General features: G+C 47.3%; 1 protein-coding gene across 2 annotated transcripts; it reads left to right on the top strand.

Moving 5' to 3' along the window:
* The first annotated feature begins 7755 nt into the window (after nt 1-7755).
* PIK3IP1 (phosphoinositide-3-kinase interacting protein 1) lies at nt 7756-14563 on the top strand. 2 transcript variants are annotated; one of them, XM_082491591.1, is made up of 6 exons: nt 7756-7902; nt 8093-8209; nt 8308-8424; nt 10460-10645; nt 10780-10858; nt 12929-14563. In XM_082491591.1, the coding sequence occupies exons 1-6, from the start codon at nt 7824-7826 to the stop codon at nt 13134-13136; spliced, it is 786 nt and encodes a 261-aa protein (XP_082347717.1). In that variant the 5' UTR covers nt 7756-7823; the 3' UTR covers nt 13137-14563. The 2 variants fall into 2 exon arrangements, with proteins under 2 accessions (XP_082347717.1, XP_082347716.1); XM_082491590.1 differs by having other exon boundaries at nt 8305-8424.
* The last annotated feature ends 158 nt before the right edge of the window (nt 14564-14721 follow it).

Below are 14721 nucleotides of genomic sequence, written 5' to 3'. Positions count from 1 at the left end.
TGTGCTACACAGTTGTGCTTGCTGAACTCTGCTACTAACAGTTGGCCTCAGGGACTTCAGGCCTGATGCGAAGTTAAACAAACACTTGGCCACATTTTTCCTGAAAGGTGAAATATTTAAATTAATTGAAAGACTGCCTGGCACTACTGATCTGCTCTCAGGGTTTATGTGAATGAAGCTTGTCTTGGGTGGCCTCTCTACTTGTACTGCAATTTTGGAGACCTGGAAGTGCTCTGAGCTGAGATGTGCTGAAGGAAGGAGGTAACTGGTATCTCACTGGTGTTCCAGTGACTCCTTCGCAGCTCCTGGGTGCCATGTGGACCATGGGGTCACTTCAAACAGCCACTGGCAGCCATAAATGCTCTTGAGCTTCCTGCAGTCACATAGTGAGCTTGGGTAAGTGTTTTTATAATAAATCAGTCTCATCGTATTAACGAAATAGCTTTTTGGCTGCTGTGTCTACAAACTGGTGCCTTCTCCAGGCAATTTTTACATGCCCTCTGCAAAGTTGTCAGACTTACTGCTGGCTCTTAAATAATCAACCAAGCCTTGCTCTTGGGCTCAGAATTTCTCTTCAGTACTGTTGTAATCTGAAAGTTTGCAGCAATTAATGCAAATACACAGTGTAAGAGAGAAAATAAAAGGCTATTCTCAGATGTCCTGTAGAGTGAACAACTGAAATGCGAGTGTGGGATGAGCAAGGAAAACTGGCATTTTTCCCTGGCTGCACGCCGTATGGAAGAGACAGTGCCTTGGAAGGGAAGGAGCAGAAAAGTTTGCCATTGGCTCTGATGAATCCCAATCCTGCTTCTACTGAAGTTGTTGGGAATCCTCCCATCGTCTTCAGTGTGAACAAGAAAGGATCTTAGGTGAGGATGGATGACTCTTTCCCTACTTGAATGAAGTCTCTTGCCTATTTATGGGCCTGCTTCTATTGAAACCGAGCCTGTTTTAGCCTTTTTGGGTTCTTAGGGACCTGTTTGTATAAAGCAACTTACCTACCTATCCTTTTTTTTTTTTTTCTATTGTGTGTATTTTTTGTATGTTCTGTTGGAAGGTGAAGCCTCTGTAGAAGGGGATACAAAAACTGAATTTTTAAATAGTAATAAACCAAAAGAGAATTAAACTCTGCAGGCTGCATGCATTCATTTCCTGGAGATGGAGAGTAGAGACCATGAGTGCACAGAGAGACAGCCTGTAGTTCTCGTATCTCAAAATCTTGCTCTTTTCAGAGACAGTCCCTGTCTTTGCCCATCTCCACAGCTCTATATGAAAACCCATAGTGTCATGGGCAGGTTGCAACATTGTGTATCAGGATGGCCTTATTTTGACTAGAAAATCCTTTCTCTGGGGCTGTGCGATAAGATTTCTTAACATTCTTTTAGCATACATGGATGGAGTAACAAGTATCTATGTGAAATTTGGTATTGTCCTCATTGAATACCTGGAAGACAGTGAAAATAAAAATGAGACAGCATATATAAATATATTTTTGCAGCGCTTCTGGCCTGCCTACCTCAGATGCTAGGTCATTAGTCAAATGTACTGTGTTCTAACTTAACACCATTATATTCTAAAGAAATAAGTGAAGTATGAGGTGAAACTTTACTAAGCCTTTGTTCCTTCCTGGTCTTTTTGCCTCCTTGTGGTGTTACCAGTTTAAGCCTTAACTTTCTAAAAGAATGGCAAACTCAAGACCAAAATAACAGAGGTTTACCCTATTCTGTAGGCATACTTAAGGAACAGACTCTTTGCTTTTGTCAACAGATGTAAAAAAGTCTACGTGCATATCTGAGTCATGAAAAAGGCGAAGTGTGTGTGCCTATGGCATGTGTGCAACCCAAAGAGAAAATAAAGAGGTTTGCCTTTCTACACAGGAAAGAAAGGGCAACTTCCCAAAATAAACAACTCCTCCCACCGCCTTCAGGCAAACACCTGTGGAGAGAGAGGTTTTGCACAGTACCTGTGTGCCAATGGTTTTATCTGCTTTCAGGTCAGCTAAGAAAATAAAATCCAAAGGTGAGAGCTCTGCATTTTAAATGTCCGTGAATCTTGCGCTTTGATGAGGAAACACTAGTAGCTCTACAGAAAGGTTTGGTCTCTGCTTCTCTGCTCATGTGTTGCATTACAGAGAGACCCATTACCAAGTGGGGTGCTGCTCTGCTCTTACGTTGATGACTCCAACCTTAGTCCCAAAACCCTGGATAGATAAGAAAATATATGTTTGGGATTGTTTTTATGTGTACTGGTTGATAACCTTATTGCCTTTCTACAGGCATGGGATATGGGTTGCTTGCTTATAATGAGTGATTGTGCTGTTTAGACATGGTGTTATTTTCTGCAGGAACCCAAAGTTTCGCATATTTAAGTGCAACTCTGTAACCTCATGCTTTCCACATGGAATCTAACTCTGATAATATTCCATGATTATTGAAGTTTAAACAGCAGAGTTTTGGGCTATCACTTCTGTTTGACTGTGAGATCAGCTTCCATGGTGAGTCAAAGATTGGTAAAAGGATATTTAATAGTCCCATCCAATTCACTGGAAGTTAATTTGAACAGATATCAGAACAGAAATCTTTATTCCTTTTGACTTAAATCTCCAGATGTTTTGGTGCTTTCTCATGTGCAGATAAACCCTTATTTTTAGATTGACATTTTCTAACAAGAATGAATGTTGGTTTATCTGACTGCTTAGCTTTGCTAGTTACTGCGGTGCACAACAGTGAATTAAGAAACAAGAAACCTACAAAGGCACTTTTATATCTTAAAAAAACAAACAACACATTCTGGTTTTCTTCCTGCTTTATTTGTGCTTTTCATCTGAATCAGCACCACATATGTAGAACTTGAGAACTTCTTACGACCTTCCATGTATATCCCTCTTCATGATCTTTCCCCTTGAATAACATTTCGTAAGGTATTTATTGCATGTCTGAAGCTTTCAAAGCGCTTTGCAGACATGTAATGCTTTCTGCCTATGTGACGTAAGTAGTATTAACATGGGGAACTGAGGCAGAAGCTTGCCTAAGATCAAACAACAAATCGGTCAAAGAATTTAGAGTAAGGCTCCTGTTCTTGACTCAGACCTCTGTGTTTTCTAAGTAGATCACGGTATCTTTCAAAATGGCTTCCCTTCCTCCACCCTTAAAAATGCATGCTCTGTTTTTTGTCAATAGCAGCCTGCCTCTGTAGGAAAAAAAAAAAAAACAACAGTGCAAGTTGGGGCTTAAACATCCTTAGACAGCTGTACCTTATTCCTAACAATTGCTGCAGTTTTATGGTATCTTGCTAGGAGACACACCTATTGGATAGCAGGGAAAAGCAGTGTCTGTGATCCAGATACTGATTTTGGAATGTTCCAGCAGGGGAAAGAGCGAAGGGCTGTGATCCACTGTCCTTTACAAGAGCCACAATGGAGCAGTGTGAACACAGCTGTCCATGAGCAGTTGGGGCCGTCAGAACTGCTGAGGGAATTGTGGGAAGGCAGTGGGCAGTTTGTGACAAAAAGGACAAAGAAGTGTTGCTGTTAGAGAGGACTCGGTGTGTGAAATTTCTTAAGTCAGTGATTGCCTAGAGTATTTAGTGCTAATCTCCTAATGCTAGAAAAGTGTAGCTGCAGCGCTTCTCCCCCAGTAAACAATAGGGCCCAGATTGCCCTCCTGAGGCCTCTATCCTTTTATTACAGCCCACACAGAAAGCTCATCTCAGAAGGCACTTTGAGTTAGTAGAGCAAACTCTCTGAACCAGTCTGAACCAGTTCAAATATCACATATGGTTGTTTTGCTTCTGCAGACTTCCTTGTTAGTCCTTAGAGGCTGTGGCTGGCATTTACTTAGCAATAGCTCATGCTGTCAGATTGAAGGGGGAGGGGAAGCCTCCCCTTGAACATGTCAGCAGGGGGATGCAACAGTGCAATCAGATATTCCTCTCTATCGCTCCACACTGACTCCTTTGTAGCGACTGTCTCTGTCTTGATTTTTGGTTATACTCAGCTCAGTTTCATAAACTCAACACATGATCCTTTTGTTGCAGCCCTGATGTTTTTTTCTTCTGTTCAGATTGTCTCTAGGTTAGGAATAAAACGTATTTGTTTCCAACTCCTGCATCATTGCTTACAGAAGGCTTTTTACAGGTGAGACCCCCAGTTATTTTCATGATTCAGACAGAGGCAACAAAGGAGTAAAAACACCTGCTTTTGCTGGAGTTGCAAATACTTAATAGTGGTTAGTAGCATTTGATGCGTACAGTTTTTTAAGCTTCAAGCACAAACTGCTCCAATATTCTGTTTGTGGTGGATGAGGCCTCAGAGTGTACTATCTTTGTTCTTGGGCATTACAATTTATGAAGGAAATAGAAAAATGGGAGAATCGTAGAATAGTTTGGGTTAGAAGCAACCTTTAAAGGCCTTCTAGTCCAACCACCCTGCAGTGAGCAGGGACATCTTCCAACTAGATCAGGTTGCTCAGAGCCCTGTCCAGCCTGACCTTGAATGTTTGCAGGGCTGGGGCATCTGGTGAACTGGAATGAAAAAAGGTTTAGAAAAACTAGTTTTGAGGAAAAATTGGAGGAATTATTTTGGTTTGCCTAGAAAGAAGAAAGGGGAAGTTATGGGAACACGACGTACGCCCTGTCACAAGGAGGGCAATGGTCAGTTTTTCCCATTTTAAGCAATCCATGTTCGTTTGGCTGGGAAAGAATACTTAGATTGGAAAATTGATTTTGCTTACTCCGCACAGTTTCTTATTTAGTAAGATTAGGTAATAAAGCGTGTTAGTTCTTTTGTAGGAGGTTAAATGAACTTTTGCCTGGGACGATCTGAATATACTTGGCTGTGGCTGGAGAAGGAGGGTGGGTTTGATGACTTCTTGCAGAGTCCCTCCAGAGCTATACAGCTGTGGTTGCCTCCCTTTGCTCAGCATGCTGTGCTATATGTTAGCTTCCTCCTATTTTTCTTGTTTAAGAAAACTCTCCATACACTTTGAATTTTTCCGCAGGTGAAAAAGTAGAGCAAACAAACAAGAGCAAGCAGTTGACAGGAGAGAGAAAAAGCAGACATTGTTCATTCTGGAACCTCTATAAAGTCAACAGCAGAAAGGTACTGGCTCACAGCTGAAACTGGTTCATGCCAGGTTTAGGGAGGATGCTTAATGTCTCTCGTTCCTAAAAATAGCGTATGTATTCTCCTGTGAAGTGTTTGTGGATGTGTTGTGGTACATGTATGTGGATATAACTACAGGCTTTTACATGTAAACTATGTGAGGGTGCATTGCAGAGCCATTAGCTTACGGATAGTTTGGGTAGTTACTTTAAAATCAAGTCCTAGGAAGTAATGTCAGGTTTAACCTCTCAAAGTGTAGCAAGAAGAGCAAACCCATTCCCAAACAGCAGAAAGAGCAATTGAGTCACCTGGCATCCTATTAAACTTAACTCTGTGAAACTGCCAGGCATAAATCTTCCCTCATCCTGGAGAAAGCTAGAGATGAAAGAGAAAAAATTATGCTTAGAAGTCAGTCGTGGAAAAGACTTTGATCTTCACCACTAATATGAAGGGCTTTGCATTTCTCCCAGATTCCCCATTGTCCTTCTGTGGACTAGAAACTCAAACTGTTTGCTGGAACTTGGCTGGGTGTAATGAGAAGTGCAAATTTATCTTGTTACATAACAGGAGAGAGAGCTGGGAAGGTCTGAGATTTGTTTCCACAGAGATTACTGCCCAGCCTGCCGTTCTTGGATCAGTATGTACAGGAGGAGGTGCTTTCTATGCAAGATGGCATGGAAGTGTTAGTTAGTCTGGTGAAATGAGCTGAAAGAAATTAATTGTACAGGTTGGCAGCCCTCTGCAAACTGTTTTGGACAGACTGTGCCTCTGGATGCATGTGTGGCTCTGCAGTTTCTGACTGAAAGGAATTTGTCCTATAAAATTTCTTATGAAGAGCTATTACAAACAGGCGGCATGATTCAATAGCCCTTATTAAAAATTCTTGCTTACTCCAGTGAGCTTTGCCTTCACACAGCGTAACTGGAGAGCATAAGGAATGCAGTAGCTGAGTGTCTGTGCAGACAATGAGCATAACGCCATAAAGCAGACATCTTAGCTGGTGGTGTCAGTCAGGACTGACACATAGAGGTTTTTTGGCTTTTTTTTTTTTTTTAAACCTGGCTGCAGCTTTTTTTTTTTAATCTGACATTATTAAACTAAATTTACTGTAGTGTTAAAGCATGAATCACTCGCAAGTGCTAAGGCTTATGGTTTCACATTCAGTGGTAGTGCTGCTTAATTGATCTGTTTTCCTTATTACTCCTCTGTCATGCTGGTACATCTGGGTTTTTTTGTGGCTCCATTGTGGACTGGATGCAGCAGCCAACCTGGTGGTAAAGGGCTAAAGTGTGCGTGACCTGGTGAGAAAAGGGCAAAAGTTGGGTTGGATCAGTACAGCTGGAGGCTGCTTGTCCCTCCCACAAGTACCTGTAGCAACCTGACAGGCAGCACTGCCGGGAGGGGAGGGGAACATCGGGGAGTGGAAGGACTGCTGCTCCAGCCAGCACTGCCCTGAAAAGTGATTCATCAAACGCTAAATACATGCAGCTTCCTGGCATAGAAATACTTTTTATGTGTTCAATGGTTTCCATGTGATTTCAAAGCACTTTAGAAGAAGGGAACTTCCCTGTCCTCTTCTGAAGGAAGGTTTGATTGTACCTCCTGTAACAGAACGGAAGGGAAAGCGCAAAGAAGTGAGGCTGGCAGATTGGCCAAGGTCAGAAGGAACTGTGTGGGAAATCCAGAAATAGCACCTTGTGTGCTGCAGGTCTGTGCTTTGGCTACAAACCCACCAGTTGGCCCAGGCCACCTTTGAGAGCTCGTTGACAAACAGGACCAGTATTCGGCTGTTTCTTTTTCACTGGTGTAAAACAGAAACATTGCTGGTGACTCCAGATGCCCATGCACAGTCACTGGCGTTGCAGTGTCTGAATACCTCTGCCTGTTTGGAAACAAAAGCATCTCTTGTAACCCATTTGAAATGTCTGCAGAGAAGCTTTATCACAGTGGCCGGATGCCTGCAATATAATTACACTAAAGCATTTTAGGGCTGTTTACCTTGTTTTTCTAAAAGCAGGCACGGCTCTTAGAGTATGTGGAGTCAAAGCAATCGATTAGCAGAGGTGGGAATGTAAATGTTTAATGTGGAGGTGCGCAGCTTCCGTGGTAGCATGTGCCCCCCACGCACTGTGTCTCTTCATAGAGCTAAGGGAGCCCAAAGGGAGAATGAGGGCAGGAGAATTTAGTCCTTCGCCTTCGTGGTAGTTCTCTAGGGCAGACGGCAATTTTAGGTCCGTGAAGACAAATGCTTTCCCTGCCACAGTCAGCGGTTCAAGCCTAGTTCCGTGTCGGGAATCTCCTCTCCTGGCCCGGCAGTTTCCCGCAGCTGTAGGGGACAGCCCCGGGGGCGCGGAGCTGCGCTTCGGGACTGTCTCCCCGTGTCCCTCCCGAACCAAATGGCCCTGCGGGTCCGAGCACCCATCGCCGCGCCCGGTCCCGGGGCTGCGGGGCGGGGGACCCTCTGGAGGCTCCCCGCTTCCCCCCGCCCTGCCCGGCGAGGTCGCCCCTTCCCCTCCCGGGGCTCCCCGCCGGGGCCGGGAGCCGCTCGGGGGCGGGCGGCGGCAGCGTTAGGACCCGGCGGCGGCGGCGGCTGCGGGGAGGGGGGGGGTGGGGGGGGAAGCGCAGCCCGGCGGTTGTTTACCGGCGAGGGGAGAGCCGGGGCAGGTCTCGCCGCGGAGCCGAGCGGCGCGGGCGGGCTGGCGGCGGCTCCTCCGCGCCGAGGATGCTGCGCGGGGGCCCGCGGCGAGCGGCGGCGCTGGGCGCCGTGCTGCTGGGCTCGCTGCTGCTGGCGGCCGCCGAGGGTGAGTGCCGGGGGGCCGGCCCGGCTTTGTTGTGGGGACAAAGGCCGGTCCTGGGGGGGGGGGGGGGGGTAGTTCCCCCCTGGGGAGAGCGGGGGGGGGACGGGAACGGCCCCTAGCATCTGCGGGGAGCGGCCGGGGGCGGCGGGGGCTGCCCGGCCCGCCCGCATGGCCTGGCCTCGTCTCTCCGCAGAGTGCCTCCGCGGCAACGGCGAGTCCTACCGCGGAAGCCGGCGAGTGGCCTCCGGCGGCGCCCCGTGCCTCAATTGGCTGGCGGTGCGGAGCGGGCCCGGCGCCGCGCACCCGGCAGGTGGGTCTGGGGGGCCGGGGGAGCCGGCGGCGGGGGATACCGGTGGAGCGGGGGGCTGGGGGCGGTCCCCACGCTGACGGCCCGGTACCCTCCAGTAGTCGCCGAGGACCATAACAGCTGCAGAAACCCGGACGGCGACACCGCGCCCTGGTGCTACATCCGAGGCGCCGCCGGGGTCCCCGAGCGGAGACTCTGCGACATCGCCCAGTGCTCAGGTAGGAGCCGCCCCAGCCGGTCCCCCTTCTCCTCCTGCCCTCCCTGGGGCATTGCCCTCCCCGCCCCGCTTCCTGCCGCTGGGGACTGGATTTGTCACCGGGATGGGGGGTGCTGTGTGTGTCCGTCCCGCTGCGCACAAACAACCCCGCGCTATGACAGCACCCACTGCCCTCCCCCAGGAACAGAGTGTACCCGGGGCTCCTTTCCTGCGTGTGCACATCTGCCTCCCAGCTGTGCCTTGCTCCGCCCCTAAAAGCTTTTCCATTAGTCCCAGAAAAGGCCTGTGCAAAGCCGCGTGTCGTCGTGACCCCCCCCGTCCCCCCCCTTATTTCACTAGTCACCATAGAGCTGTTTAGCTGTGTTGAAAAAGGCTGAGGTCTGGGCATCTAGGAACTGCAGAGGTGTTGGTAGACTGTTAGTGTGGGGCATATTACTCCTGTCTAAACAAGTGTCCTGCTGCTAAATCAGTGCCAGGGTGGATTTGGGTACAGGGTGGGAGGAAAGAACTTGGAGAAAACGAGAACTGAAGGGAGGAAAGTAAGAATCAGAAAACCCCAAATACTGGATTCCTCCTGGATAGTCAGGGTGGGAAACAGAAGAGCTGTAGCTGAAGCCTGTCTTAGGGAGAGGAGATGTCAGTGTTGACTTAGGTCAAAGTAACCACTTGGGTTTTTTGAACTGTTTACTTATTTCTGAGCCCATCAAGATTTACACACTCCACTGTCTCTCAGGATTCCTATCCTTGCATGTAAACACTTTCCCCCACTCATACACCCTCCCCTTTTCTTCATTTTGCTTGGGTTTTTTTTGCAAATGAAGCAAAACAAATGTTCTGCTGCAAAGACCCTTACTCAAAAGAGTCCTGCAGCTTTGGGATCAGGAGAGTTACCTGACCTTTCAGCCAATATACTATTTGCATCTTTAGTCGTTTGGCTATTTTTGTGTCTCAGAGTGGGCACCTTTTTATTGTAGTCATGTCCTGCAGCTCCCCTTAGTTCAGTTTTTCTGGCTGACCCTACGTAAAGTCACTGTGCAGTGCAGGAGACCCCGATTTCCTGTCCCTAACCCCCCTTCTGTGCTTCCATTTCACATTCCATTGAGGACTCAAAATGGCTGCAGATAGAAAATCCACATGGAGCTATTGTCAGCTGTGGGGTGACATCCAAGTGGAGAGGGTTTTCAGGTGTGCATGCATACTGTACGTGGCATTTAAAAACATAGGGGGGGCTTTGTTTCGGACAGGTGATAGATACCTACTTTCCACTGTCATAGCTTTTACTGTGCTACAGCTTCCATTTTAACTGTGTCCTGAAAGAAGGAGCTACCTTGAAAACCTTTCAGTGATGTTGATAAAGGGTCCACAGGGCTGGGAAGGAGTCCGTGCTCTGAGCGTCCATCCTTATGCACCTTTGTTTGGGCTCTGGCTGAGGAGGAACTTGCTGTGCTGCCCACAGTGTTGCTCTGACTTAGCCTGTCCATCATGCTAGAGGAGTTTGCTGCACGGCTGCAAAGAGGGGCTGGGTAAGAAGAATGTCCCTAGGTTGTTTTCACACCAGCTGGAGTCTCCTTCTGTCAAACTTTCCTGTGTCAGGAAGATTGAGGCAGAAGAGAGATAAATAGGCTCCTGGGAGATTTGGGATGGAGATTCTTATCATCTCGTTCGTGTCTGTTCAGCATGATTGAAGCCGCAGCCTGCACATCGATCTATACACTAAATGAAGTCATCGTGCATCCCCTGGACTCATGCCCTGAACCTGGGTTTCGTTCTGCTGGCTGATTTGTCTTGTCTGTGGTGGTGCCTTGCACTCTTAGTTAAATAGGTTCATGTCAAGGGAAAGTGGGAGGAGGAGTACATTTCTTGTTTGCCTGGGTAGGATTTCTGGCAAGAACTTGAGAGGGAACAAGTGTTTGTCAGTGTACTTCGAAGGCAGTTCAGTGATACCAATCTAGATCTGTCCCACTCACAAGGCACGTGTTGTTTTGAAGTACTCATCAATGCTTTGTATTTTGTATGTCTGTTTTTCCTCTCAACAGATGCTACAGCTGCCACAGCCCCAGTCCCCACAGCAGAAGTTGGTACTTCTCAGGAGGTTGACCAGGTGTTTGAACCGGCTGATACCTTGCCCTCACGCAGCGAGGCAGCCGCTGTGCAACCCATTGTTGGGATCAGTCAGAGAGTGCAGGTGAACTCCAAAGAAAAGAAGGACTTAGGGACACTAGGTACAAACCCAAGATCATGTGATGGATCCATTCCTGTAATTCTGGCAGGATGGATTTGTTTTGAGGCTCTGAAAGCAATGCTATAGCTGGAACTGTTACCTCTAATTTTACCTCTTTCCTTTTTCTCTTCACAGGGTATGTGCTTGGGCTGATCATGATGGTGATAATCATTGCCATTGGAGCTGGCATTGTCCTGGGATACATCTATAAGAGGTCAGTGGCTATTTTCCTTTGTCCAAAAGCTGGTGTAGGCATGAAGCAACCTAATTAGAGCAGGAATGTCTGAGCACCTGCAGACCCAACCAGACCCTAATGAAAAGGCAGATAGAAGCGTATGTTTTGATGTGGCACATTGTGCAAGAGTTTTGCTTGTCACACTGAGGAAACAACTATTTAAGAGTTAATCCCATTCTTCTCCATTTCACCCATCAATGTGGTATTTTGTCCTATTTAAAATTTCAAACTGCTCTCTTTATTTTTTGGTTTTGTGTGTGTACATGCACGTGCTCCTTGATGCATTCAGGGGAGCTGAATTTTACATAAGAGCTAGAGATCAGATCCCAGGTGCCCTCATAGGAAGTTTATTTTGTGATCAGAAAGAGAAAAATCCTTCTAGCAGGCCACCTGTTCCCCTGGTTTCTCTAGTCTAGCTTTAGAAGACAAACAATTGGCAAATTGTTTGCCACTCATGCATTGTATCCTATGAAGCTGAATATCAAGTAGCACTTTTTTTTTTTTTTTGTCAGAGTTCATTTTACCAAAGCTCCTGTATACTTTAAGGTCAGTTTTGATTCACACTTAAGTTCTAATTTGTTCAGCCACTTCACTATGTTGAGCAGAAATGTTTCTGTGGCTCAGCAGCGCTTGAGGTTAGTCGTAACAGCAAGCCAGCTTAGTTGTAAGAGACAGGGCAGGATGAACAAATAGCGGTGACTGTTGCTGCAGCAAGCAAAGGCCCAGGCTCCCTCCTCTGGGAGGGTTTGTTCTGTATTTTGGCTGTTTGACAGCAGTCTGACACAACCAAGCAGAAGGAGCCCTTTCCCAAGCTGGGACATGTCCTTATGTAAGTGTTTATAATAAATGCCGACAGGGAAAAAAAGAAAACAGAGGGAGGAGTGTTACATAAGGGGCAAAACACAGAGTGCTGCTTGTCGAGGGATCTGGTTTGAGGTGTCACTTCAGAGAATGCTGTCTCGTGTGCTGGCAGGAACGGCAGCCACTGCTGCACGCTTGTAGGCAGCTTTGAAAAGCAGCCAAAATGCTTATGTGCTGACAGGAAACCCCAGCAGCTCTGCCTGGTTGGGATCACAAGCCCCAGGAGGAGCGAGTGGTGCCTGTCCCACCTTGCTCCCGTCTTGCAGGAAGAAGCAGTAGACTGATGTTGATCTTGGTCCAAATGCAGCTTTGTGTCTTCAGTCCCAGAGAGCTCACAGCAGAGGTGTAGTGCAGGTTTACTGTCTTACTCTCTTCTTGCCTTGCTCTCAAAATTGTATGTGCAAGCTGGCAGGTTCGGGTAGGTGTGGTGAGAAACCTTTAATTGGTGTAGTAGCTTTTGGTATACATAGCTTTTCTGGAGATAACATGCTATTAATGGCAGCCATTTTTAAAGTTCTTCCTCAGTACAAATTACAGAGGTGTTGCCTCCCTTAGCAACAGGCTGAAGCGTGAGGTAGGTTTGAGGAGCTGGTTGGGGTATTAAGCTGGTAGCTGCAGCCACAGAAGGCGGGGCCAGCTCTGAAGTAAGCTTTAATACTTTCAGTAACAGCTTAATTTGCTATACAGGTTTGTTTGCTGCAACAAAAGTCAGAATCGGTCACCACCTCTGGTACTTGTTTCTATCTGATGAAGCACATTATGGAAGCTTGTTTGCACAGCAGTGGGCTCTGCGCTCTCACTGCTCCCCAGGACCTGCACCAGGCAGTGCTGTGGGACTGTAAGATGTAAGGAAACACTTGTCAGCCCTGCGGTTTGAAGGAGTAGCCTGGCTTTACAGACGTCATTCAGCTGTAGCAATGTTAGTGAAGAATCCAGTTTATGAGGGAGGGACAAACTTCACTTGGCTGCTTGTTTTTTAAAGGTGTTCAGATGGGGCCCTCTGCTTACAGTATGGAATGTTTTGGGCCCTTTGTATGTAGCTGGAACATCTGTTTCTTAAAGAGCAGAGTCCCTTCTTTTCTACTATATCACCTTTACTGAGACTTTGCCTCCAAGCTGTAGCACACACTCCATGCACATATATGTTTGTTTGTTTTTTGTTTTGTTTTGTTTTGTTTTTTAATCCAGGGGGAAAGACTTGAAGGAAAAGCACGACCAGAAAGTTTACGAGCGTGAAATGCAGCGCATCACACTGCCGCTCTCAGCATTCACCAATCCTGCCTGTGAGCTTGTAGATGAAAACACAATTGTGGTGCACACTAACCAGACGCCTGTGGAGGACATGCGTGATGGCAGTGGCCCGCTCATGGGGCAGGCGGGTACTCCTGGTGCCTGAACAGCTCAGGCAGGAGTGATACAGGCTGAGCAAAGCCTCCAGCTTCCCACTGTGAGTGCAGGGGTTGTGTGTGTTCATTTCTGTTTTGTTTTCTTTTTGATGAAAGCCAGATGAAGGTGATGCAGAGGGATAGAGCTGTGGGCTATTCATCACGATCTGTTTGAGTGGCACCATTCCGTGCATGACCAGCTGGGAACTGGTGTGGTGGACCCTGCTGCTTCCTCCCACCTATCTCCATGGCATGCCAAGGAGCTGGGGGGGATGATGAGCCAGGCTCACAACTGGCCACAGATCCCATAGCCCGGAGTGTGGTCTTGGCTTCCTCTCTTTCTGTTCCTTTCCTATTTAACGGTGTGCACTGTTACTTAAGTTTCAGCCTGGAACCCCAGGAGGGAGCAGTACTGCAAGGACCGAGGGGAGCTTCATGTCAGATTTAGCTAGATAATTACACTCTGATTATAGTTCCTGCCTTTCTGCTTTAGTGGCTGAGAGCTGGAGACACTGTCCAGAATCCTGCTACTGGATCAGTTTTTTTTCCAAAGAAGAGATTATTTGAGGGATGGCTGTGGCCAGGAGCAGTATGTTTAGTCCCAGTGTCAATTTGGAAAAGCTCTTCTCAAGCTCTTGACAAATCCAGGTCTTCCAGGGCTGAGGTCACATCTCCATTCCCCTGTGGTGCTACATGCACAGCCACAGTTGTAGGTGTCCAGGTGGTCTGTGCCTCCTGCTCACTTACACAGATCAGGAGACCAAAGGCCAGCAGTAGATAGTTGTGGAGAGAAGAAAACAAACTGCCCTTCAGTTACCTACAGCAGGTTGAGCACCGAGGATAGATAAACATCCTCTTCTGAACTCCCTTGGCTTTCTACAGAGCCAGCTCTGGACAGAGTGGCCAAGCCAGCTGTGGAGGTCACCCCAGCCATGATGCGGCAGCTCTTGCTCTAAGGGCAGGACAGGGCAGCTGCTCTCGCAAGATCCCAAAGTTAGCGCATGGCTCCTGGCCCAGCCTTCTTCACACACACTCAGCTTGTGCAGCAAGACTACTTGCTTACAGAGCCTGGCCCTATTAGAGAAGTTTTGTAACAACTTTTATTAGCATTTCAGGAGTTTTGGAAGGGATGGTTGCTGCAGTGTCTCCTAAATGGCACCGAGGCAAGGCCAGTTCAGGGAAACATCCATCCCCGCCTCAGGGGATTCAAGCCATTCAAGTAAGTTTTCTAGCCATCTGCTTTATAGCTGTGGGCCTAATGGGGAGCAGCACTTGACAGCAGGGGTTTTAGTGTTAATGTTTGATTCAGAAAAGGGAAACATTTTATTTTTAAATGCCTTTGAATACCATTTCTTTGTAAAACGTTTTAAATACCTCATTATGAGAAGGTGCAGATTGTGCTACCTTGTATTAAAGCTTAAAAGAAAAATGCTCTGTAGATCTGTGTGGACTGTGGCTCATCTGTACACTCCTCCTGCCAGAGCAGTGTCCTTTTGCTTGTTGCAGACTTCAAATTGAGGAGAAGGGAAGATGCTACATCAGTTTGCCAAAGGTAAATCCCTACAAGTGGTGCCTCCACTCACCAGCACTGACAAG

Source organism: Vanellus vanellus (genome assembly GCF_965231255.1).
Source record: "Vanellus vanellus genome assembly, chromosome: 16".
Taxonomy (NCBI): Eukaryota; Metazoa; Chordata; class Aves; order Charadriiformes; family Charadriidae; genus Vanellus; species Vanellus vanellus.
Note: the sequence above shows the minus strand (reverse complement) of the source record. Positions and strands in the feature narration are given on the sequence as shown.

What these genes read in the sequence shown, in the direction of transcription:
- PIK3IP1 (XM_082491590.1), top strand. Translation starts at nt 7,824, where the DNA reads ATGCTGCGCGGGGGCCCGCGGCGAGCGGCGGCGCTGGGCGCCGTGCTG. An exon ending in GCTGCTGGCGGCCGCCGAGG is followed by an intron (nt 7,903 to 8,092) that starts GTGAGTGCCGGG and finishes GTCTCTCCGCAG; the next exon opens with AGTGCCTCCGCGGCAACGGC. An exon ending in GAAGGACTTAGGGACACTAG is followed by an intron (nt 10,646 to 10,779) that starts GTACAAACCCAA and finishes TTCTCTTCACAG; the next exon opens with GGTATGTGCTTGGGCTGATC.